Source organism: Apteryx mantelli, chromosome 21 (genome assembly GCF_036417845.1).
Source record: "Apteryx mantelli isolate bAptMan1 chromosome 21, bAptMan1.hap1, whole genome shotgun sequence".
Classification (NCBI taxonomy): domain Eukaryota; kingdom Metazoa; phylum Chordata; class Aves; order Apterygiformes; family Apterygidae; genus Apteryx; species Apteryx mantelli.
Window position 1 is genome coordinate 7,023,785 of NC_089998.1, and position 19,288 is coordinate 7,043,072.

At 58.8% G+C, this 19,288-nt stretch overlaps 1 protein-coding gene across 1 annotated transcript; it reads left to right on the top strand.

Moving 5' to 3' along the window:
* Window positions 1-3,729: 3,729 nt before the first annotated feature.
* Window positions 3,730-19,202, top strand: LOC106490298 (kynurenine--oxoglutarate transaminase 3). Its single transcript, XM_067309357.1, has 26 exons — window positions 3,730-3,908; window positions 5,441-5,561; window positions 7,977-8,035; window positions 8,127-8,277; window positions 8,735-8,884; window positions 9,228-9,314; window positions 9,418-9,546; window positions 9,755-9,875; window positions 10,536-10,612; window positions 10,750-10,839; window positions 10,973-11,159; window positions 11,271-11,347; window positions 11,426-11,512; window positions 11,828-11,892; window positions 13,506-13,608; window positions 13,729-13,771; window positions 14,017-14,139; window positions 14,488-14,647; window positions 15,245-15,334; window positions 15,679-15,728; window positions 15,968-16,098; window positions 16,547-16,619; window positions 16,989-17,087; window positions 17,815-17,917; window positions 18,542-18,689; window positions 18,804-19,202. The coding sequence occupies exons 2-26, from the start codon at window positions 5,478-5,480 to the stop codon at window positions 18,894-18,896; spliced, it is 2,580 nt and encodes an 859-aa protein (XP_067165458.1). The 5' UTR covers window positions 3,730-3,908; window positions 5,441-5,477; the 3' UTR covers window positions 18,897-19,202.
* The last annotated feature ends 86 nt before the right edge of the window (window positions 19,203-19,288 follow it).

Consider the following 19,288-nt stretch of genomic DNA (forward strand, 5'->3'; position numbering starts at 1 on the left):
TGTCCCCTTTCTTCTCCACACCTATCTATCAGTATGACTCTTCCTGAGGTGGTAGCAGTTTAGCACCATCAACAAGAATCACAACTGCATGTTTATTTTTTTCCTGCATGTCAGCATGGGAAGACAGACAAGAGAGCAGATCCAGGCTTTGGGAGACTGCTCAACCTTTGGGCCTCCTAGCTATGCAGGAGAGGACTGCAGGACTTCAGGGAGCGTTTGGTCAAGAAGAGGGAAAGCAGCACTGGAAGAGACAACAGTGGAAAAACCCAGCAGTGAGAAGATGCCCGATCCAAGAACACATTCCTCCTAATCACAAAGTTACCATTAGGGCTGACGGATTTCAAAGGGATCCCCGAGCTCTTATACCAGAGCTTCTCCATCTCCGCTGCGACAAAGCGCCGCGAAGGGCGCGTTTAAAGGAGAGGAGTTCCTCACCACCTCACCGCTCTCCTCCTGGGGTGGCCTCCACACCAGCCCCAACCCAGAGCACCTCAGCACCATCCCTGCGCGCCCACAAACCACCTCAGAGCTTGGGAGGAGGGGGGGAGGGGGAAGAAAAGCCTTTCTCTGTGGAAAAAAGCTGCCAAAAAAAAACCCCTGCAAGCAGGTTCTGCTCCCAGCACAAGCCCAGGGCTGCTCCCCCTCGCCGAGGGGCTCGGCAGCCCGCAGGGGGCACCCGGGGCGGCCCTGCCTGGCCCCACAAGCGCTGGGGGGGGGGGGGGAGGGGGCGCGCTCCCCCTCCGGCCCCAACTGCCCCCAGCCCCGCCGGAGTACGGAGGAAGCGAACCGCCGCCGCGTTAGTCAGCAAATCCTCCCCGCCCGCCCCTGCCCTCACCTCAGGGCTGCGCCCCCGCCCCGGCCCCTCGCGGCCGCGCCGCGCCGCCCCGCCCGGGGGACGCGTCCCGCAGCCCCCGCGCGCCTCCCGCCCAGGGCAGCGCGGCGGGAGACGCGCCGCAGTGCCGCAGCGCCCACCCCGCCGCGGCCGCCTCCGCCGGCACCCACCTGGCCGCGCCACACCGGCCACCTCGGCCCCCTCCCTCCCTCTCCCTCTCTCCCTCACACCGGCTCCGGCTCCTTTTGTTCGCCCCTAGCCGCCCCACCCCGGAACTGACCTCACCCGCCCGGCATGGCGGCCATCAGCACGGTCCTCCGCCGCCGCCGCCGCTAGTGAGGAGGACGGGCGGGCGCCGCCATGTTGGGGGCGGGCACGGCCATCTTTGTGCAGGGCGCAACCAGCGGCGCGCGCGCGCGAAGGGGGGCGGATATTTATGGTGGCGGGGGGATAATGAGGAGGGGAGGAACGGAGGGGCAGTGAGGGCGGCGGCGCCATCTTTGTGCAGGGCAAGGCGCAAAATGGCGAGTGTCTTAAAGGGGCCGCCGCCGTTCGTGCCTCAGCCCAGGAGACCCGGAGGGGCCTGTGTGGTTTCACCTGCTGTAGCAGGACAGCAATATTTTGGAGCTCACAAATGCTTGTTTCTCTCCAAAAAAAGAGATTTACCTCTTCGATAAGCTTTATTATATATATGATTATCTATTATATACCAGGTCCCCCAGGTCTGGGTGCAGGACGAGCCCGTGGCTCCTTCCTGACCACCAAAAACATCCCAGTGATGCCGGTGGGCTCAGGCTGGGCCTTTCCATGAGCTAAACCCAGCAGGCAAAGCACGGCTCGCACACGGGGGCAAGCGCACGTTCATTTTAAATGCCACAGCGGTCGCCTCACTAAGGGCAACGCAAACTTTCACGTCAGCCCTCTCCCTGGGTCGTAAATGGCTGAAATGAGCCGCGCCTGCCTCGCGCCGTGGCCGTGTCGCACAGGAGAGGGGATGGTGCATAGTCCGGGCCTGATGACCCTGCACACTGCTTGTACACGCACTGCCACTGCTGCAAACCTGTTTTACTGCTTTTTTTTCCTTCAGAACCAACCTACTTCCGGAGCAATTTTCGAAGCGGAGTATTTTGCAAACGCCGATCTGTTTTTCTCTAACAGCAGCTCGCCGAGCTAAGGCCGCTCAAAAAACACAGCGTTTGTTTCCCTCGCATCAGGAATAGCAACGCGGTTGCGTGCGGAGGATATACCCAGAGTCATTTTGTGGTATCTGAAAAGCCGGCTGATTCACTAATGCTTACTTTCATTCGGCTGACTCATTTGAGGGCACCGGGCAGCAGCATTTCCGTAAAAAATTCATGAAGGATAGTTCAAAGGCATTCATTACCTTTTCATTAGCCTACAAGAGGCAGCTCCGCGTGGTTAAGCGCGGCCGGTTTTAACTCGTATCTCCCCGTGATCGCAGCTATAGCGAAACGGGCTCGTCCGCGGCTTTCGAGGAACATCGCAGGCCGGAGCACCCCGCTGCAGGCGTCGGCGCGGGACCTGCACTGGGGACCCGAGCACGGAGCTGCAGGCACTGACCAGCCCAGGCGATAGTTTTTTTCTTCTTTAAACACGACATTAAGAAGAGGAAGAACTGTTCGTGTCCAGACGCATTTGTTAAATCAAAGCGACTCCTCATTTTCCTCGAGTTTTATGGCACAAGCCATGGGGAGGTCAAACAGCTCCCAGCGGATCCGTGCGTGTTATCCAGCAGCGCTTTCTGCTGCACCTCAGCGGGATGCTAAGGAGAAGCTACACGTTCCTGGTGAACCAAGGCAAGGGCTGGACGCTGCCAGCGGCGGACGGGGGCTCGTGCCGCTTTTCCTCCCTTCCTCCCTGCCCACGCCTATATTTCCGTGCAGCGGCCCTCGCGCTCGTGCCCTGCCCTCAGACAGCTCAGCTCTCTGACTTGATAGAAACCGTCCACTTTTCTGCCGGGTTAGCTTTCTGCTCCTTTAGCAAGTTAAATCAGCTCATCTTGGGGTTAAACAACAACCGTGGATGGTGCAAGACTCGGGGAGGAGGAGGCAAAGCAGGACGGTGAGGCAGGGGGACGAGGAAAGGGCAGGGAGCTCCCGGCTGGCTCCAGACATGCCGTGCCAACTCTTACGGAAGCAAAAACACGAGTTTTTCCTTCCGAGTGCTTATTTCAGTGTTTGCGTTAAACAGATGTTTAAAAAGCCAAGAGTTTGCATCTGCCCGTGCAGAAATTCCCTCCGCACTTAGTCACGGTGGGGATGCGGCAAGCCCACGGCAGGTCGGCAGCCGGGAGCCTTTGGCACGGCCGATGTCCAGAGCTTCCTTTCCCCGTGTCTCACTTTTTCCTACTGCGAAAGGGAGACGGGAATTGCTCACTCCCTGAGAGAGCCCCAAGGCCTGATTCATAGCACACGTAAAGCCCTGGTGCAAAGGGAAATTGGAAGCGGAGAGAAGGCCAACGTGCCAGTCATTAACCTCCGACAAACCTAACGAGGATGTCTTCACCTTCGCATCTGCAATCCCATCTCTAATAATCCTAAACCTGCAGGGTGGGATTTTTGAGAGTGTCTAGCAAAAATGACTCTTTGCAAAATGACTGAAGGCTTCGCTCAGAGGGAAATTTCCTGCCATGGCCATGCCAAAGTGATTACAGCCACCCTGCAATAATTATCCCACTATAATTATGCCGCTGAGAGCCTGCATCTGAACAATATGCTGGGATATTTGGGCAGCCAAGTTACTCCGGCACCCCTGGCTCCAACCCTCCGTAAAGGAGAGCGCTGTTCCTAAATGCTCCAGCCGTTTGCTTTAAAATAAAGCTGTCGCCTCCCTCGCCCCGGTGCTGCCGAGAGCGGCCAGGGATGGCCTTTGGCCCGGTACGGTTTTCCCTGCCTGAGTGTTGCAGCTCGGCTCCCACCTTCCCGCAGCCTCCCAGACTCCTCCCAGGAAGTCAGCGCTGTGAGCGAAGCCTTTCGGATGCGCAGGGACGGCGGCATGTGTGCCAAGGGACTGGTGCCGGACTTTTGCAGCCCAGAGCAGACCAGCCCCGCTGGGTGTAAGTCGGGTTTTCCCCCCTGCACCGTCCCTCCCGAGGCTTCGCAGCGAGGGGCGCCCGCTCGCCGGCCGCTGCGGGCCGGAGGGTGCGAGTGACCGTCCCTCGAGGTGACCTTACGGCTGCGACCTCCAAAATCCTCAGCGTGCTCTGTCCCCTGCACCCTGCCGGCCCCGGGCTCCCTCGCCGCCTTTCCCAGGCTTTTCGGCTCTGCCTCGCCGCCTGCCCTGGCCCCGTTTGGCCGCTCGGCTGCTCGGAGCGGCCCTGCCGCGAGCACTTTGCACGAGCCCTGGGGCCACGTCTCAGCCCGGCTCCTTCGTTTGCTGCAGTGCGGCCAAGCCCTATTTGCCCCCCTGGTTTTTCTGCACCCCGGCGGGGTCGGTGCCCTGGCTGCAGTCGCGCCGCACCCCGACGCAGCCCCCCCCCACCTCCCAGCGCCCCCGCCCTGCGCATTTTTGCAGTCCTCAGCAAGATCATGCTGTGGCCCACGTTTTCTGTAAGTTATTTTTTCCCACCTGAGTAAAGAGATGTAAAACGCCACCGGTCTCAGCTGACCCCCACTTTGCGCTCGTCTCAGAAAAAACACAAAATGCAAAAGCGAGGAGACTCTCGTCCTGCACGTAAGGACGGGAAGTGCAGCTGGCAGGAAGGTCACCTTACCTGTGGGATGGCCGGTTTCAAACCTGTTTTAATTTTATTGTTCGGCAGCTGGGAAAGTTAATCCGTGGCTGGTCAACATAGAGGTGCATGTGTCCTCCACACTCACCCCTTTTATCTAAAGTAGCAAACAAAGCAGCAAGCCAAAGGGTTTTTAGCTTTTATTTTTTTTTTAACCATGTGCTTAAGCAATGCTGTGGAACAGATGAGGAGATGGGGTGGAGAAAAAAGCTGTACGAGGCTCAGAAATCACTTTGTTTGGTGCCTTGAATGAAATCTAAACTCCAAAGTCCCTTTGGAAGTGGGCGCAAACATCTAATTAGCCAGGATGAAACCTGCTACTAAACAGGCTGGAGCTCCAGCAGCTGAGGGGTGGCCGGAGCTGCTCTAAAACGGCAGGACCGTCGCTTTGATTTTTTTCATCCTTAAGAATGTGCAGGAAGACAAAAGGGTGGTTTGATCGGCCGTGTCGGGGCTGGGGGCAGCCCCAGCGCAGCGCGGGACCACCAAAGGGCCGGGGCATCTGCAGGGCTGGGGGATGAGGAAGCTGAAGGTGCTGCAGGGGGAGGAAGGGCAAGAAACGCTGGCGACCAAGGCGGATGGGATCCTGCCTCCATGTGCGTTACGGGCATGACGTGCCGTCCCGTCACCGTCTGACGCTGCAGTAACAACACGCAGAGCGTCTCATCCCTCCTTCTCCTTTCCGCTTCCCTCCCCTTCGCCCAGCCTTGCCGGAGAGGGTGGCCGCCAGCCTCGCAGGCAGCAGCGTGACCGCAGCTTCGGGGCTCAGGAGCAGCCTGCGCAGGGCGCTTTGCTTTACGCCTGCGGTTGTGCAATGATTATTTCAGCCCGCTGTTCTGTGTCCGGGGGAAATGCAGGTCCGTGCCCGTCGGAGTGAGCAGCAGGAGCCGTGGCATGCTCCGGCGAGCGGGGCCGTCTCTGCGTCACGTCCTGCTGGAGAGGGCGAACAGTGCTGGACACAGCTTACGCTTCAGCAAGGTACTGAAACAGGACCGGTCCGGCCTTCAGCCTGGTCCCTGGCTCAGGCTTTAGCGGTGCGGTGCCCGGGGAGCCCATTGCACCGAGTGCGGGCCCAGAAAGCCAGCCTTGGCGGAGGGGCACTGCAGGAAAAGTCACACTGACGCAGTCACCTCCGTGCCCAGTTATTTCCAGATATCCTGCTTAAAAGGAACGTCTCATAAGCAGGAGAATCTCGCTTATATGGAAAAAAGCTGTTTTGGGGGTTGCCTCATCTAAAGGTCTCTTCCGCTAAAGCCTCTCGCATTGGGAAGTATCAGCATCCCTCCGCCAACACGCAGAGCAAGGGAACCGCGCATGGCAGGGAGTCAGTGGTGGAGGGGGGAGTGCAGCCGGAGCTCCTCCGTGAGCCATCGCACCAGCTTCTCCGACTGCCAGGCAAACTCCAGCTAGAGAAACACACCAGGTTTGGGGAGCCGAAGGGGCTGGAACAGGGTTGGAGACAGCGTGGCCCTGAGCCTGTGGCACTTCCAGCCCGCAGGGCAGCCGCCCACGGGGCCGCCCTGGCCCCCTGCGCTGAGCGGTAGCCAGCGTCGGCTGAGGACGGGGCCGGTGGGAGTCAGCAGAAGAAAGTTTTTGCCATTTTCTTTCCTGAAAGGGTTGGAGCAGGCAGGGCCCTTCCTCGAAACTGGGCATTTCTAGGCTTAAAGCACCTTATTCCCACTGTCCCCACCATGCTCATTGATGCTGTTGGATGCATTGACCTGCGGCCAGCAGCAACCCCACCACGAGAACAGCACACTAGAGCTGTTAATGTATAACCTCCAACTTTCCTATACTTCCTAAATCATTAACCCTTCTATGCCCACCAACATCAGCTCGGACACCAGGCCCTGCTGACTGCAGCATCCCTGAGCTTGTGCAGAAAGAGCAAACAGCGGGGCTGGGGGTGCGCTGCGGGCTGCCCCGTCCTCCAGGCGCCAGCGACTCCTGCTCGCCCTTGGCTCCGTGCCCGGCCCCGCGGGGCAGCTCAGAGTCCACCGCTGCACGCAGGGACACAGGGCTTATCGGCGACTCGCTGTAAAACCCCTAGCGAGGGCTGAAGCGAGATAGATAGAAAGCTGAAGACCTCAGAGCAAAATCCCAGCGGGGCATTTCTCGACTGCTGGTGCAGTTCAGTGGGGTGAGCAGGTAAGCGGGGCGCCCCGAGGCCATGGGCCAGCCTGGGGACAGCGGAGACCTTGTATCCTCCGACCTTCTTGGCGTGGCAAGCTGCCGGCAGGGCACAGGGCTTTCCCGCTCACATCCCAGCTCCTCGTTTCACATCTCAGCCGCTGCCAGGCGCCCTCCTCTTCTCTGTTCAAATGCCCTGCGGCTGCTGGGGCAAGGATGGTTTTCTCAGTGCGTTGCAGCAGCGACGCCACCCGTGAGCCCCACGCTGGCTTTTCTCAGCGTGTTGCCCATCGCTTGTCCCTGGTTTCCAGGCCCCTCGCCGCCTAGCTATCCTGCCTCACCTGCTGCTGCGTTGTTAAATTCTGCCTCCGCTGCCAGCAACGCCGTTTTTCATCATCCTCACGATAAATTCCCCATCAAGCACTTGTGCTTTCTCCCAGCCTGTTCATCCCAAGTGGAAGGAGGCGTTCGCTCTGACCGCTGCCTACTGTCCTTCTTCAGCCCCTTCCCGGCCGCGGTGCGTGGGGGGCGTTAGATACCCGTCAGGGAACCGGTACCACGGCGTTCCCGGGCATTGGCCGACCCGGAGACTCTGGCTGCATCCTGCTTGCCCACACTCGGGCGCTGGCTTGTTTCGCTGTGAACTTTAGGTGCAGAGACCCAGCATTTAGTTTAGGATCTAGAGCACCTACCTTCACCAAGGGCTCCAGCGGGACGAAGGAGCAAATACCACTTCTGCTACAAACCAGAGCAGCGTGGAATAAAAATAAGTTTGTTCTTTTAGGGAAATGGGATGTGGTCTGTAGTGACCAAGGAGGTCCTTCTGAGGGAGAAGAAGGACACTAAGGAAGGCGAAAGCCTGGGGTCTGAAGCTATGGACCGTTACAGCATGGCTGAGCTCTTTTAACCCTGGCACCAACTGAAAATGAGGTTTAAGGCATTGCTAGCTACCCAGGCAGCGTGCACACTCCTTTTGTTCGCCTGTTTTCCAAATTCTTATTGAAACTTGTAAATGAACCGTCCTTCTCTGCCAGCCCTAGTCTTTTTGCTCTTTCGTGAAAAGTGCTCAAAGCTCCTCCTGGAAGCCCCGGCCTCGGCATTGCTGCTCCAAGACCGGGCAGCAATGACACATGAAGCAATACTAAAGGGCACAACCTTCCAGGCGGCAGGGAAAAAACAGCCCCAGGAGGCCACGACCCCTTCGGACATGGTTCTGCTGCCATCAATGAAATCTTCAAACTCACTTTCTCTCTCTGTTTTTAGGCAAAAATGTCAAGGCCGGTGCAAGCTCGGAGGCTGGAGGGAGTGGATAAGAATATCTGGTGAGCTGACCTGCCACCTGCAAGCAGCAGGACGCCTTGCTGCCCGGAGCCTCTGCAAACACCCGACTTTCTCGCCCTTTCCTCTCCCCAGGGTGGAGTTTGTGAAACTGGCCACCACCCACGCCACGGTGAACCTGGGCCAGGGCTTCCCCGACTTTCCCCCGCCGGACTTCTTGAGGGAGGCGTTCGTGAGAGCCGTCAGCGGGGAGAACCACATGCTGCACCAGTACACCCGGGCCTTCGTGCGTGGCGCTCCCCGCGGCGGGCGCTGCCCCGTCAGCCGCTCGCCCTGCGGCCGGACGGGCAGGGCCGAAACCAGCTCCCGCGCCCCGAGCAAAGGGCGCCTCGGCCGGGCACCTGGGCTGGCTCCAGCCGGGACCCCCTCGGTTGCTCTGCTGGGGGGTGGACTGACCCCAAATCGCATTTGCTGGGGACGGGCAGCTGGAAAAGGGTGGCAGGAATGTCCCCCCGCCATGCACAGCTTCCAGCACGCGAGCAAATCACGCTTCCAGCCTCAGGCTTCCCAAGTCCAGGGCCGAAGCCCCTTGCTTTGCGAGGCGTTGGAGGTGTCCAGGCTGGAGGACACCCCGGGCGCTCAGCGACGGGGCGCTCGGTGCCCGAACCCCTCCGAAGGGCTCGTCCGCGTCGGCGGAGGCTTCCGTGGCACCCCGAGCCCAGCCGCCCCCTCTCGCCCCACAGGGCCACCCTCCGCTGGTGAAGATCCTGGCCCAGTTTTTTGGGAAGCTGCTGGGGCAAGAGCTGGACCCTCTGACCAACGTGATGGTGACCGTGGGGGCATACCAGGCCCTTTTCTGCTGCTTCCAGGCCCTCGTCGACGAGGGCGATGAGGTAAGCGAGGATTTGGGCTTGCTGCACAGGCAGCTTTCGCCCCGGAGAGCCCTTCCTGCCTGGGGCCGCAGGCGGGTGTTCAGAGTCCTTCTGCAGAACAGAAAAGATTTTGCATAGCCCCGTCCTCAGGTATTTGAGCTGCTGAAGGAAAAGCATCTCTGCTGCAGTTTCTCATTGCTGCATAAGGCCAAAATACACCTTTTGCCCTGAGTGATATCGTTCCTCCCTGTCACTGCACCCTGGCAATGCAGGATCCCCATTCGGGGATTAAAATTTCCTGTCCCTGCCGTCCCGTCAGGGCTGAGCAGGGCCGGGAGGGTGCTGAGATGCCTCTTTCTTCCAGGTGATAATCATCGAGCCCTTCTTCGACTGCTACGAGCCGATGGTGAAGATGGCCGGCGGGACGCCTGTGTTCGTCCCGCTGAGACCGGTGAGCGGGTCGGAGCGAAGCCGCCAAGGCGGCAAAGCAGGGCGTGGAGCCGCCTGCCGTGGCTGCCTCGCGCGAATCCCTGCTTCCCCTCCGTGCTTTCCAGAAAGCGCCGAAAGCTGGACAACTCATGTCTAGCGCAGACTGGCAGCTGGACCCGGCCGAACTGGCTTCCAAGTTCGGCGAACGGACTAAAGCCGTCGTGCTGAACTCGCCCAACAACCCGCTGGGCAAGGTAACGCCGCTGGCCTTGCCGTGCGGGGCCGGGAAGCAGTGAGGGTGCCAGCGGGCGGTGGGTGCGTGGCGCACGTGGCGCTCGCTCTTCCGGGCCGGGAAGCCTGGTCTTTCGTGCGGGCAGTGGCTTTGCCCCGCGAGACGATTTCGGCCGGAGCGGCCGGGGCTCACGCGCGTCCCTCCCGGCTGCATCCCCCCGCCTGGCGCAGGTGTTCAGCCGCGGGGAGCTGGAGCTCATCGCGGATCTGTGTGTGAAGCACGACGCCCTGTGCATCAGCGACGAAGTGTACGAGTGGCTGGTCTACGACGGGAAGGAGCACGTCCGCATCGGTACGCTTGCGCGAGCCTGGGCATCTCCTCCGGCTGCAGCGCCCGGCCGGGGGGTCCCCATCCCCTCGCAGCCCCCTGCCGTCCCGGGAAGCAGTGGTAGCAGATTCCCCCCAGCACTGCCGTGCCAGGCACGTGTCGCCCTCGGAGGTGTTTTGCTGCACCTTCATCTTGGCCTCCAAACCGGATCTTAAACTCGAGTCCCAGCTTCCAGAGCCAGGGAGAGGAAAGAGAGCTGGCGTCACCGCAGGAGATGCAGAGCACGGAGCCCTTCGGCTCCTGTAGAATTTTTGCCCATGGTTTTTCAAACCATGGTTTTCTGGGCCTCTCTAGCTTTGGGACCTCCATTGCACCATGATTTCGGAGGCCTGTTCTTCCTGTTGCGGTGCAGTTGGGAGAGTGATGGTGCTTGGCACCTCCGGGAGCCCCTGGGGCCGGCCACACGGATATGAAAACACTCAGTTACGGAGAGACGCTCTGGAAAAACCTGGCCACTTGCTCACAGTGGGCTTTGAGGCCCACCAGGGTGAAAGCCACGCGGTGAACAGAAGGGGCCGCAGCGGGTTGTGGTGGGCAGCGAGCTCCCACCGCGGCGTCGGTGCGGCACGAAAGCGAACGCCGCGAGCTCTGCCGTCGCTTCTTCCCCTCCCGTTTCCCTGGCAGCCAGCTTGCCGGGAATGTGGGACCGTACCGTCAGCATCGGCAGCGCCGGGAAAACCTTCAGCGCCACGGGATGGAAGGTGAGAGCCCCCGCGCTGGCCCTGCTTCACCCCCGGGGGGGGCTGGCCGAAAGCAGGGCACCAGCGAGCAGCCGAGCAGGTTCCCCGCAACTCAACGCCTTCCTCCTCCTCCTCCTCCTCCTCCTCGCGGGCCGCAGGTGGGCTGGACCGTGGGGCCGACCCGGCTGCTGCAGCACCTGCGCACGGTGCACCAGAACAGCGTGTACCACTGCGCCACGGCCGCCCAGGTACGATCCTGATGCGGCGCCCACGGCCGCCGGGGGGGGAAGGGGCGGCGTTCGGAGGTCGCGAGCTGGGCGTGGGGCAGCCATCCGCCATCCCCGAGCGGCGGCGGGACCCCCAGCTCCTGGCCGCCTGCAGGAGGCCGTGGCGCAGGGTTTCCAGAGGGAGCTCGAGCGTCTCGGGCAAGCGGACAGTTACTTCGCGCACCTGGCGCGGGAGCTGCAGGGCAAGAGGGACCGGCTGGTGCAGAGCCTGGACGCCGCGGGCATGAAACCCATCGTCCCCGAGGGCACCTACTTCTTGGTCGCGGACGTCTCTGCCTTCGGTGAGTCGCCCGGCCGCGGCAGGGAGCAGGGCAGCCGCTGCCGCCACGGGCCCAGGGCTTGGTGGGGCTCCCGCCGCGCTCCCAGCTGCCACGCTTCTCCCTCCCCACCAGCATCCGACGTCCCTGACGCCCCCGGCTCCGACGAGCCCTACGACTCCAGGTTTGCCAAGTGGATGGTCAAGAACAAGGTAAACTAACGCCCCGCTCTGTGCCGGCCCGCCTGCGAGGAGCGACCGTGGCGCCATGTTGTCCCCCCCTCCCGCCAGGGCCTCGCCGCCATCCCGCTCTCCGCTTTCTACTCCGGGCCCCACAAGAACGACTACAGCCGCTTCATCCGCTTCTGCTTTGCCAAGGTGAGGCGGTGGCGGCAGCGGGAAGGAAAGCGAGGCCCGGGGGGAACCATCGGGGCTGTTTTCGTGGCATCTTAGCAGCATCGAGCACACGAGTGCAGCCAGGCCCAGCCGCCCCGATCCCTCCTTTCGGATGTGCTTTTCTCTGCCTCGTGGCTGCTGTCTGCGCTCCAGAGATGGCCATGCCCGTATCATCCCCAACGCAGGGCATTTGTGGTGTTTCGGGATAAAAACAGGCTATTTCTGTAAATGGCGAGGGCAGTGAGGGGAAGGGGAGTTGGCTGGAGGCCGCTGACCGAGCCTGCGGTGTTTGTTTAGGAGGACGCCACCCTGAAGGCGGCAAATGACATACTGCAAAAATGGAAACGGGAAAAAGCCGGTCCCTGAAGGTTGCGGACAGCGACGCCGGCTCTCCTCCGACCCCGTCCGCTCCGTCCCGCTCTCCTTCCTGGTCCTTTGCTTGCCTGCAAACTCTGCGTCATCCCTATTCTTGTGCGTTCAACCACACTTTCCGTCAGACGGCCGGGTAAGAGGTTTGCCAGGCGCCAGCCTGGGGGACGCTTTCCGTCACTACGAAACGGCTGTGCCGGTCCCGGGGACAAGGGAGCCTCTGCATGCGCCGGCCGTAGTTTATATTGCTTCTCCTTGCACCTAACGCCATTGCTAACCCGCCCTGGGACCCGTCCGGCCCCACACAACGTAAGGATGGCTCCAGGGGTCTCTTCCACCACCACGTTCTGGGAAGGCGTTTTGGGACTGACCTTTAGGGTGATGCCAGAGGGCAGCTCGCCCAGCTCTGGGCTCCCACCCTCGGCACTTCCAAGAGCACCCGGGTGCCCCACGGGACTGCGTGGCGGCGCCACCCACCGAGGGGTTGACTCCCGTGATCCACAAAATTGTGAGTCCCAGGAGCTGACATTGTCTGGCACTTTGTCAGGGCTCCTCAGAGAGCAAAGCGAAACCTCCAGGGCTTTGACAAGCCCCCGCAGCGGCGGGGAGGAAGGGGAGACGCGCAGGGCGCAGGCCAGTGCCCGGGTGCTGCACGGGCGGGCGGCAGGGCTGCGCCGAGGGAGAGCAGCTCAGGGCTGCTGCTCTGCTCGTGCCCCTCGCACACTCCCGCTGCCGAGCCGCGCAATGGGAGCAGCCTTCCGACAGGCCGTTCTTGCTTTAAACCTGGAGGAGAATGTAAAACGGCATCTTAGCTCACGCACAAGTTGTGCGTAACAGATGGCGCAATAAGTATTTGTAGCAATTAAATTATTAAAGTTGAATTACTTCAATTAATGCAGAATAAATTTCTCTCTCATGATGGTGTGGCTGATGCGGTTCTCCTGGAGGCCAGCTGCCATACCCCATGCAACGCGTGCGTTGCACCCTGCACTGCAGCGGTAGCTCTTCCTCCTGCCCGTTGGGCCGGTGGGTAGCTGCTCCTGCAGGTTTTCCATGTTGGGCTGTGGCCATCGGTACCGTTCCTCCTCGGGAGCGAGAGCTGCACCTCCTCCCGCTGAAGAGGCGGCTCGCTGTCCTGCCGTGGCCAGGTCGGGCAAGGGCACCGCTTCAGACTTTTTGCTGCCATGTACATGCCAAAGAGTTATGAACCCTCAAAACAGGTAAACAGCCATGAGATTAGATTATTGGCATGAAGATTAATTGCAACATCTCCGTGCATGTCGGCTCCTGTTCTAGGCCATGAGACACCCTGCAAGGGGCACGATGCACCCACCATGCTACACCACGCATGCAGTGCTTGTGGCCATACAACTGGACATAGGTGCCTGGATTTTAAGCCCTTCCACCGTTGTCGCAGCCCTCAGTAGGTTTACCCGCATCCACTCCCGCCCACCCCAAATCCATGTGTGAGCACAGGTCACCCATTCCGCTGCGGAACCAGGCAATTCCTGCTTAGCAAGACAGACCGCGCAGGGGACTTAAGCGGCCAGCAGCGACCTTCCTCCCTGCCCGGCCATTGGCTCGCGTTTCGCTTCACGTGACCCAGCCGTTGGCCCGCCCTCGCCCAATCAGCGCCGCGAGGGGGCGTGGCCGGGGAGCGCGGGCCGGCGATGGCGGACGGCGGGGCGAAGCGGCCCAAGGAGGTGCAGGTGGGCGCGGGGGGGGGGGAGGGGCTGGAGGGCGCGTGCGTGTGTGCGTCAGCGCCGCCCGCCCGTCACGCCGTAACGGTCGCCGGTAACGGTCGCTGTTAACGGTCGTTGTCTCCGCAGGGCCTGGAGAGGAGGGTGGACTGGCGGCGCTGGAAGCAGGAGCGTAAGGCCGGGCCCTCGCGCGGGGGGAGCAGGGGCACCGGGGCGCAGCCGCTGGGGCCGGGCCGGTTGTTGCGGTCCGTGAACGCCCCCTGCCCGGGAGAAACCGTCCCCGTCTGCGCTGTGGCGCCCGGGCCCGCGGCCCCTCGTGCCGTCCGGTCCCTTCTTCCCTCCCCTTCCGCATCCGCCCTGCCCGCCCCCGTCTTGGCGGCTCGTTATTTAAAATGAGGTGTTTTTCCTCCCTCCCAGGGAAAGCGGAGAAGAAAAAATGGAAGGAGATAAAGCTACTGAAGAAACTAGAAAAGCAGAGGATGCAGGAGCTCGCAGAGAAACAACAAGCTGAAAAGGAAGAGGAGCAGAAGGAAGATAAAGGTAGTGCTGCTGTCAGCTGATGAGAGGCCTGAGTGCAAGGGCTGGGAAAAACTTGGTCGTTAAAGGTCAGAAAACTGTTCTTTGTGACAATTGTACATATCAATGTGAAAGGTGAGGCTCAGCTTCATGTATCTCCTATAGATCAATCCACGGTTGTCAACAGGCATGAACACAATGTAGTGGGCACTGCAAGAGAGACTTTTATTAGCAGAAAACCAGTAGTTAAAATCTAAGAAATATAATTTGCTCCCCTTTCTCCCACACCTATTCCAACTGAAGAATCAAATAAAATGATGGAGATGGAGCTGTCAAGCTGTGGCTCTTCTCCAACTGCATTCTGTTCCCCAGGGCGTCACTACACCCTGAGCGTCGCCCTGCCAGGCTCTATCCTGAACAATGCCCAGTCCCTGGAGCTGCGGACATACCTTGCTGGACAGATTGCTCGGGCCTGTGCCATCTTCTGTGTGGATGAGATTGTAGTATTTGATGAGCACGGAGAAGACGTAAAGTAAGGATGAGCTGCCTTGTTCCTCAGAAAACCTTACCTTTGTGCTTTCTGTTTCTCCGATCTTTTCCTCAAGCTGAGAATGTACCTCAAGCAAATGCTTGAACCTCGTATATGTGCCAGGATTGCAGGGACCCCTGTGCCACTGGGCAAAGATGCTGCTGGCTTAATTGCCTTAGAAGCCAGAGTCATTTATCCCAGTAGGGGGAGGACAGCGTAGCAGGAGATCAAGTTCTCCTACGTGCTTCTTAATCTTGCTGTGAAGGGATGGGAACATTGCCTGTGTCTCTCTGGAAGATGAATTCCTGTTTGGCTTCTTACTTGGACCTGCCTCTGTGCTAACTGGCCAGGCCCTGCGATCCTGTAGCATCCATCTCTGTAGCCTCCAACTACCAGGTTGTGTCAAAGGCAAATAGACTAAGATTAAAAATGAAACAAAATTGAAAAAGACCTTTGACTTAAGTCAGATTTGGAATTCTGTCTTTGTTACCAGTCTGCATCTCTGGAGCTAGTCCCTTTAGAAGAGGACCCATTTATTTCTAGCGGGGGAATGCTGCTGTTCTCAGATTAAGTTCACGGGCTGCTATCCTTCTCTTTCAGGAGCGTGGAGGGGGAGTTTGAAGGAATTGGGAAGAGAGGCAAGGCTTGTGTGCAGCTGGCTCGGATCCTGCAGTACTTGGAGTGCCCTCAGTAAGTCCAGTGTGGTCAGGCTGTGCACCAGATTGGCATTAGGTTTGGCTACCAGCCCATTTCCGTGGGCATCTCATGCTAGAGGTTACAGAAGCAGGATTCAGACTCTATTTATGTCACACTGTGCTGCAGGAACATGGGAGCCGATCGTTTCACGATCGTTGTTCATGAGTTTAACTGAAAGAACAGCACTGAATGCAGGATACAGCCTGCTCAGTGCCTTAGGGGTAGATCGGGGAGCTAAGAATGCAAAGGAGCATGCAGCTCCTTTGAGCCAGTAAAGGGTTAAATTGAGGCCTGAATTCCTTAGAAACTTCTCACATTTGGACCTTCCTTGTTAACAGGTACTTGAGAAAATCCTTTTTTCCAAAACATGAGGATCTGCAGTTTGCAGGTAAAAATCCTGTTCCCTCCACCTCAAGCTGTCAGCTCCCCCCTTCCTGCGCTCTGGCTCTTGCTTTGCACATGATACACGACGTTGGAAAGCCTTTCCCTGCATAAGAGTGCAAGTGCACTGAGCTGCCGTGGTACACTGGACCAGAGAGGGAGGGAACAGCAGAGCAGTTGCGCTTACATGTGTTCCCCCACTTTGTGTCCTGTTCTCAGCTGTTGTTTTCTTCTGTGCTGTTCTAGGGCTGCTGAATCCCCTGGACAGCCCCCACCACATGCGGGTGGACGAGGATTCGGAGTACCGAGAAGGTGTGGTGTTGGACCGGCCAACTAAGCCAGGCAGAGGCTCTTTTGTTAACTGTGGGATGAGGAAGGTACGTCTGCGAGTAACTCACAGATCCCAAAATGGCTTCCCCGTCTCTCTGGCAGAATCGAAGCAGGCAGGGCTGGTGCTGCTGGGTTTCTGAAGGCCCTGTTTCATAGTGGGCTGGGATGTAGTTTAATGCTGTCGCTTTCCCCTCCCTTCCGGCTCCTTAACGTCTGTAGCTTCCCCTGTCGAGTCCTTGCCCATTCCAGTACAGCACCAGTGTTCGTGCCTTTGGGCAGCAAAATAAGTCTTGGAAACTCACTCACCAGCTGACTGCTGATCTGAGCCACCCTGAGCTTGCTCTGCGCTGCACAAAACACAAGGCCATGACCGCAGAGGTCCTGCTTCCAGCTCCAGGCCGGAATGGGCCTCCCCTTGCACAGGGGGGTCCCTTCCCTCCCCGATTCCCCCAGTACCTTCAGGCTGCCTGACACTGTTGGTGACTGTCACTGCAGGAGGTGCGGATTGACAGGCAGCTGGATCCTGGTCTGCGAGTCACCGTGCACCTGGAGGAACCCCAGAATCCAGGTAATCCACTGCTCCTGTTAGCATCTGTAGACTTCATTCCTGCAGGAGTTGGTCCTTTCGTGTGATAGCCTTCACATTACTAATGCTCGAAGATACCCAACAGCGCTGCATGCCTCCTTCACCCACACACAGTTTTAATGACACCCTTACCCCGCCTCCCTAGTTTACTGGAAAGAGTTGGCAGCTCTTTGACCAACAATAAATAGCCCAAGCACACTTGCACGCTTTCCAGAATGGGCTCAAGATGGTGGTTCTTGGTTGTGCATCAAGTCAGGGCCTTGCCCTGGGACAAATCTCAGTATATGGCTTGTCAAACCCAGCTCTCGAGGAGAGCACAAGGGGTTATTAATCTCTTTGCTTCCATTTCAGATAGTAAAGTGCGGAAAGGCACCGTGGTGTCCTCACATCACCCTCGGACAGCGTCAGGCTTGTACTGGGGTTACAGCGTCCGCCTCGCCTCCTGCCTGAGTAAGTGTTTTCAGGCATCCACTGCCCTGCAGCAGAAGCCAGCCTCACCCTGCCTGGGCTTCCATACCAATCTGAGGGATAAAGTTTGGGGAGTGAATCATCCCAGTCACCCACCAATACTCTGTCCTGGAACTCCGCTCACCCTTGCTCCAAATGCTACTAGCGATTGTAGCAACACAGACAAGAATCAGTGCTCATCATCTCCATCCAGCTTGTCTCCATCTCCCTGTTACCTAGTTCCTGCTCATTTACATCAAAGCAAGCAGTGACATTTGAGCTCGAGCCCTGCAAAATCTTCTTCCACTGTCTTCTGACTGCCTAGGACCTCCTAGGCAAACCATGAGCTCTGAAATGTAAAGGTCTCTGGCATAAACTGTACAGAGATCTATCTAAAGAAGAAAGGTGCTTCCTTGCTGTATCGAGCCACAGGCACATGTAGACGCTCCTTCTCCTTTAGCCAAAGAACAGCTCCTGGTGCCTCTTTGAGCTTTCAGGAAAAGGTACTGCGGGTGAGAAAGGTGCTAGGAGACCCCTGCAGCTAGGGGATGACGCAAGAAAGAGGGACAGTGGCCCTGCATTTATTGCCTTCTGATCTACTAGCAACACTGAAAAGCAATTCCCTTTCTGCTGCTACCACTCATCTGTGGAGCCTCTGAAACTGTCCAAGAGACCTGCAGCACAGGTGAGGGCACCACATAGATAACTGCACGTTGCCTTTGTTTCCCAGGTGCTGTCTTCTCCGAGTGCCCTTTCAAGGAAGGCTACGACCTCTCTATCGGGACCTCAGAGCGGGGCAGCTCTGTGGACCAGGCCACTCTCCCCTCCTTTAGGTACGTGTCACCCTCACCTAGGCCTACTCGCTCCCTGCGGCAGGGCCTGGTGCAGGTGGCAGAATGGCCACCTGGCTCCTGCAGTCACAGAAAGCTGCACGGTGGCCTCGGTGCTCTCCCAGAGGGGGCTGTTCTTAGGGGCAAGTGCAAGACTCACATGCAGGCTCCTGGCTGTGCTCTCCCATCCTTTTTACAGGGATGTATGTTCCACTGCATTGCAGAAGCTGGGGGAAGTTCCCCGGGACAAGGCCAAATTCTTGCCTGTTTCTCTGGAGTGAGCCCCCCAATTCAGTTTGTAGCAGTGATTGACATGCTGGCTGGGTGCTGTGAGCTTCGTTAGGGAGGCTGCTGCATTGGGCAGTTGTCAACAAAGGACCCAGCTCCCTGCCTCAGAGGCGCAGAGGAGCTTGAGCACAGACTACACCTACTTGAACACAAGAAATGGGCCTGTTTCTTGCAGATCTGCAAAACAAGTTTTAAAAAAAAAAAGTGAAGCAAGTTCTTAATCCACTTGATGGCCCAAGGCACATGAAAAGCTCTCCTGTGTAAAGCTTATAGCTTCTGCCTTGGTACAGGGGTGGGAGCCTGTCTCCCCTCTAATCCTGTTCCCGTGCTCTCCCTTAGGCATGCCCTGGTCGTGTTTGGAGGGCTCCAGGGCTTGGAAGCTGGGGTTGATGCAGACCCAAACCTGGAGGTCACTGACCCAAGCGTCTTGTTTGACTTCTACCTGAACACTTGTCCCAGCCAAGGCAGCCGAACCATCAGGACGGAGGTAGGGCAGGTGGATAACGGCGCGGTGGGGCGCGATGCCTGTGCGCACGCAGCAGCACTGTGCTTGCGCCTCTGGCAGCGACGTGCTGCAAGCACATCATTTGGTCTGTTGCAGGAAGCACTGCTGATCTCTCTGTCTTCGCTGAGACCCCACATCGATGAGGCTGTGAAGACACCCAGTGACAGCCAAGAGAGGGAGAACCACTGACCTTGCCACCAGCTGCAGACTGGCTCAAGGAAGAGCCCTTTGCTATTCAAGGGCCAGGTACTGGGCAAATCCTTCCGAGAGCCTGGCAGGGCCGAGCCTGGGGAAAGCTAAAGGCACAACGTGACTAGAGCTGACGGTGCAGCTAGGCCAAGTGCCGCTTTGTGCTGGGACCAGCAAGTCTGAGCTCTCCTGCCCGCGTGGTCCAGCCAGCAAAGCTGGCTGCTGCCCCTCAACCACACGGGCCAAGCCTGACAGCAGACTCAGTTCAGATGTCTGGGGTGGGGAATAAAACAGTATTGAACCTCATCTGCCTCAAAGTCCGTGTGCAAGTATCTTGCTACAGAGGACAAGCACCCAGTCTGCAGGGATCCTGCCCTCTCAGTACCGCTGGA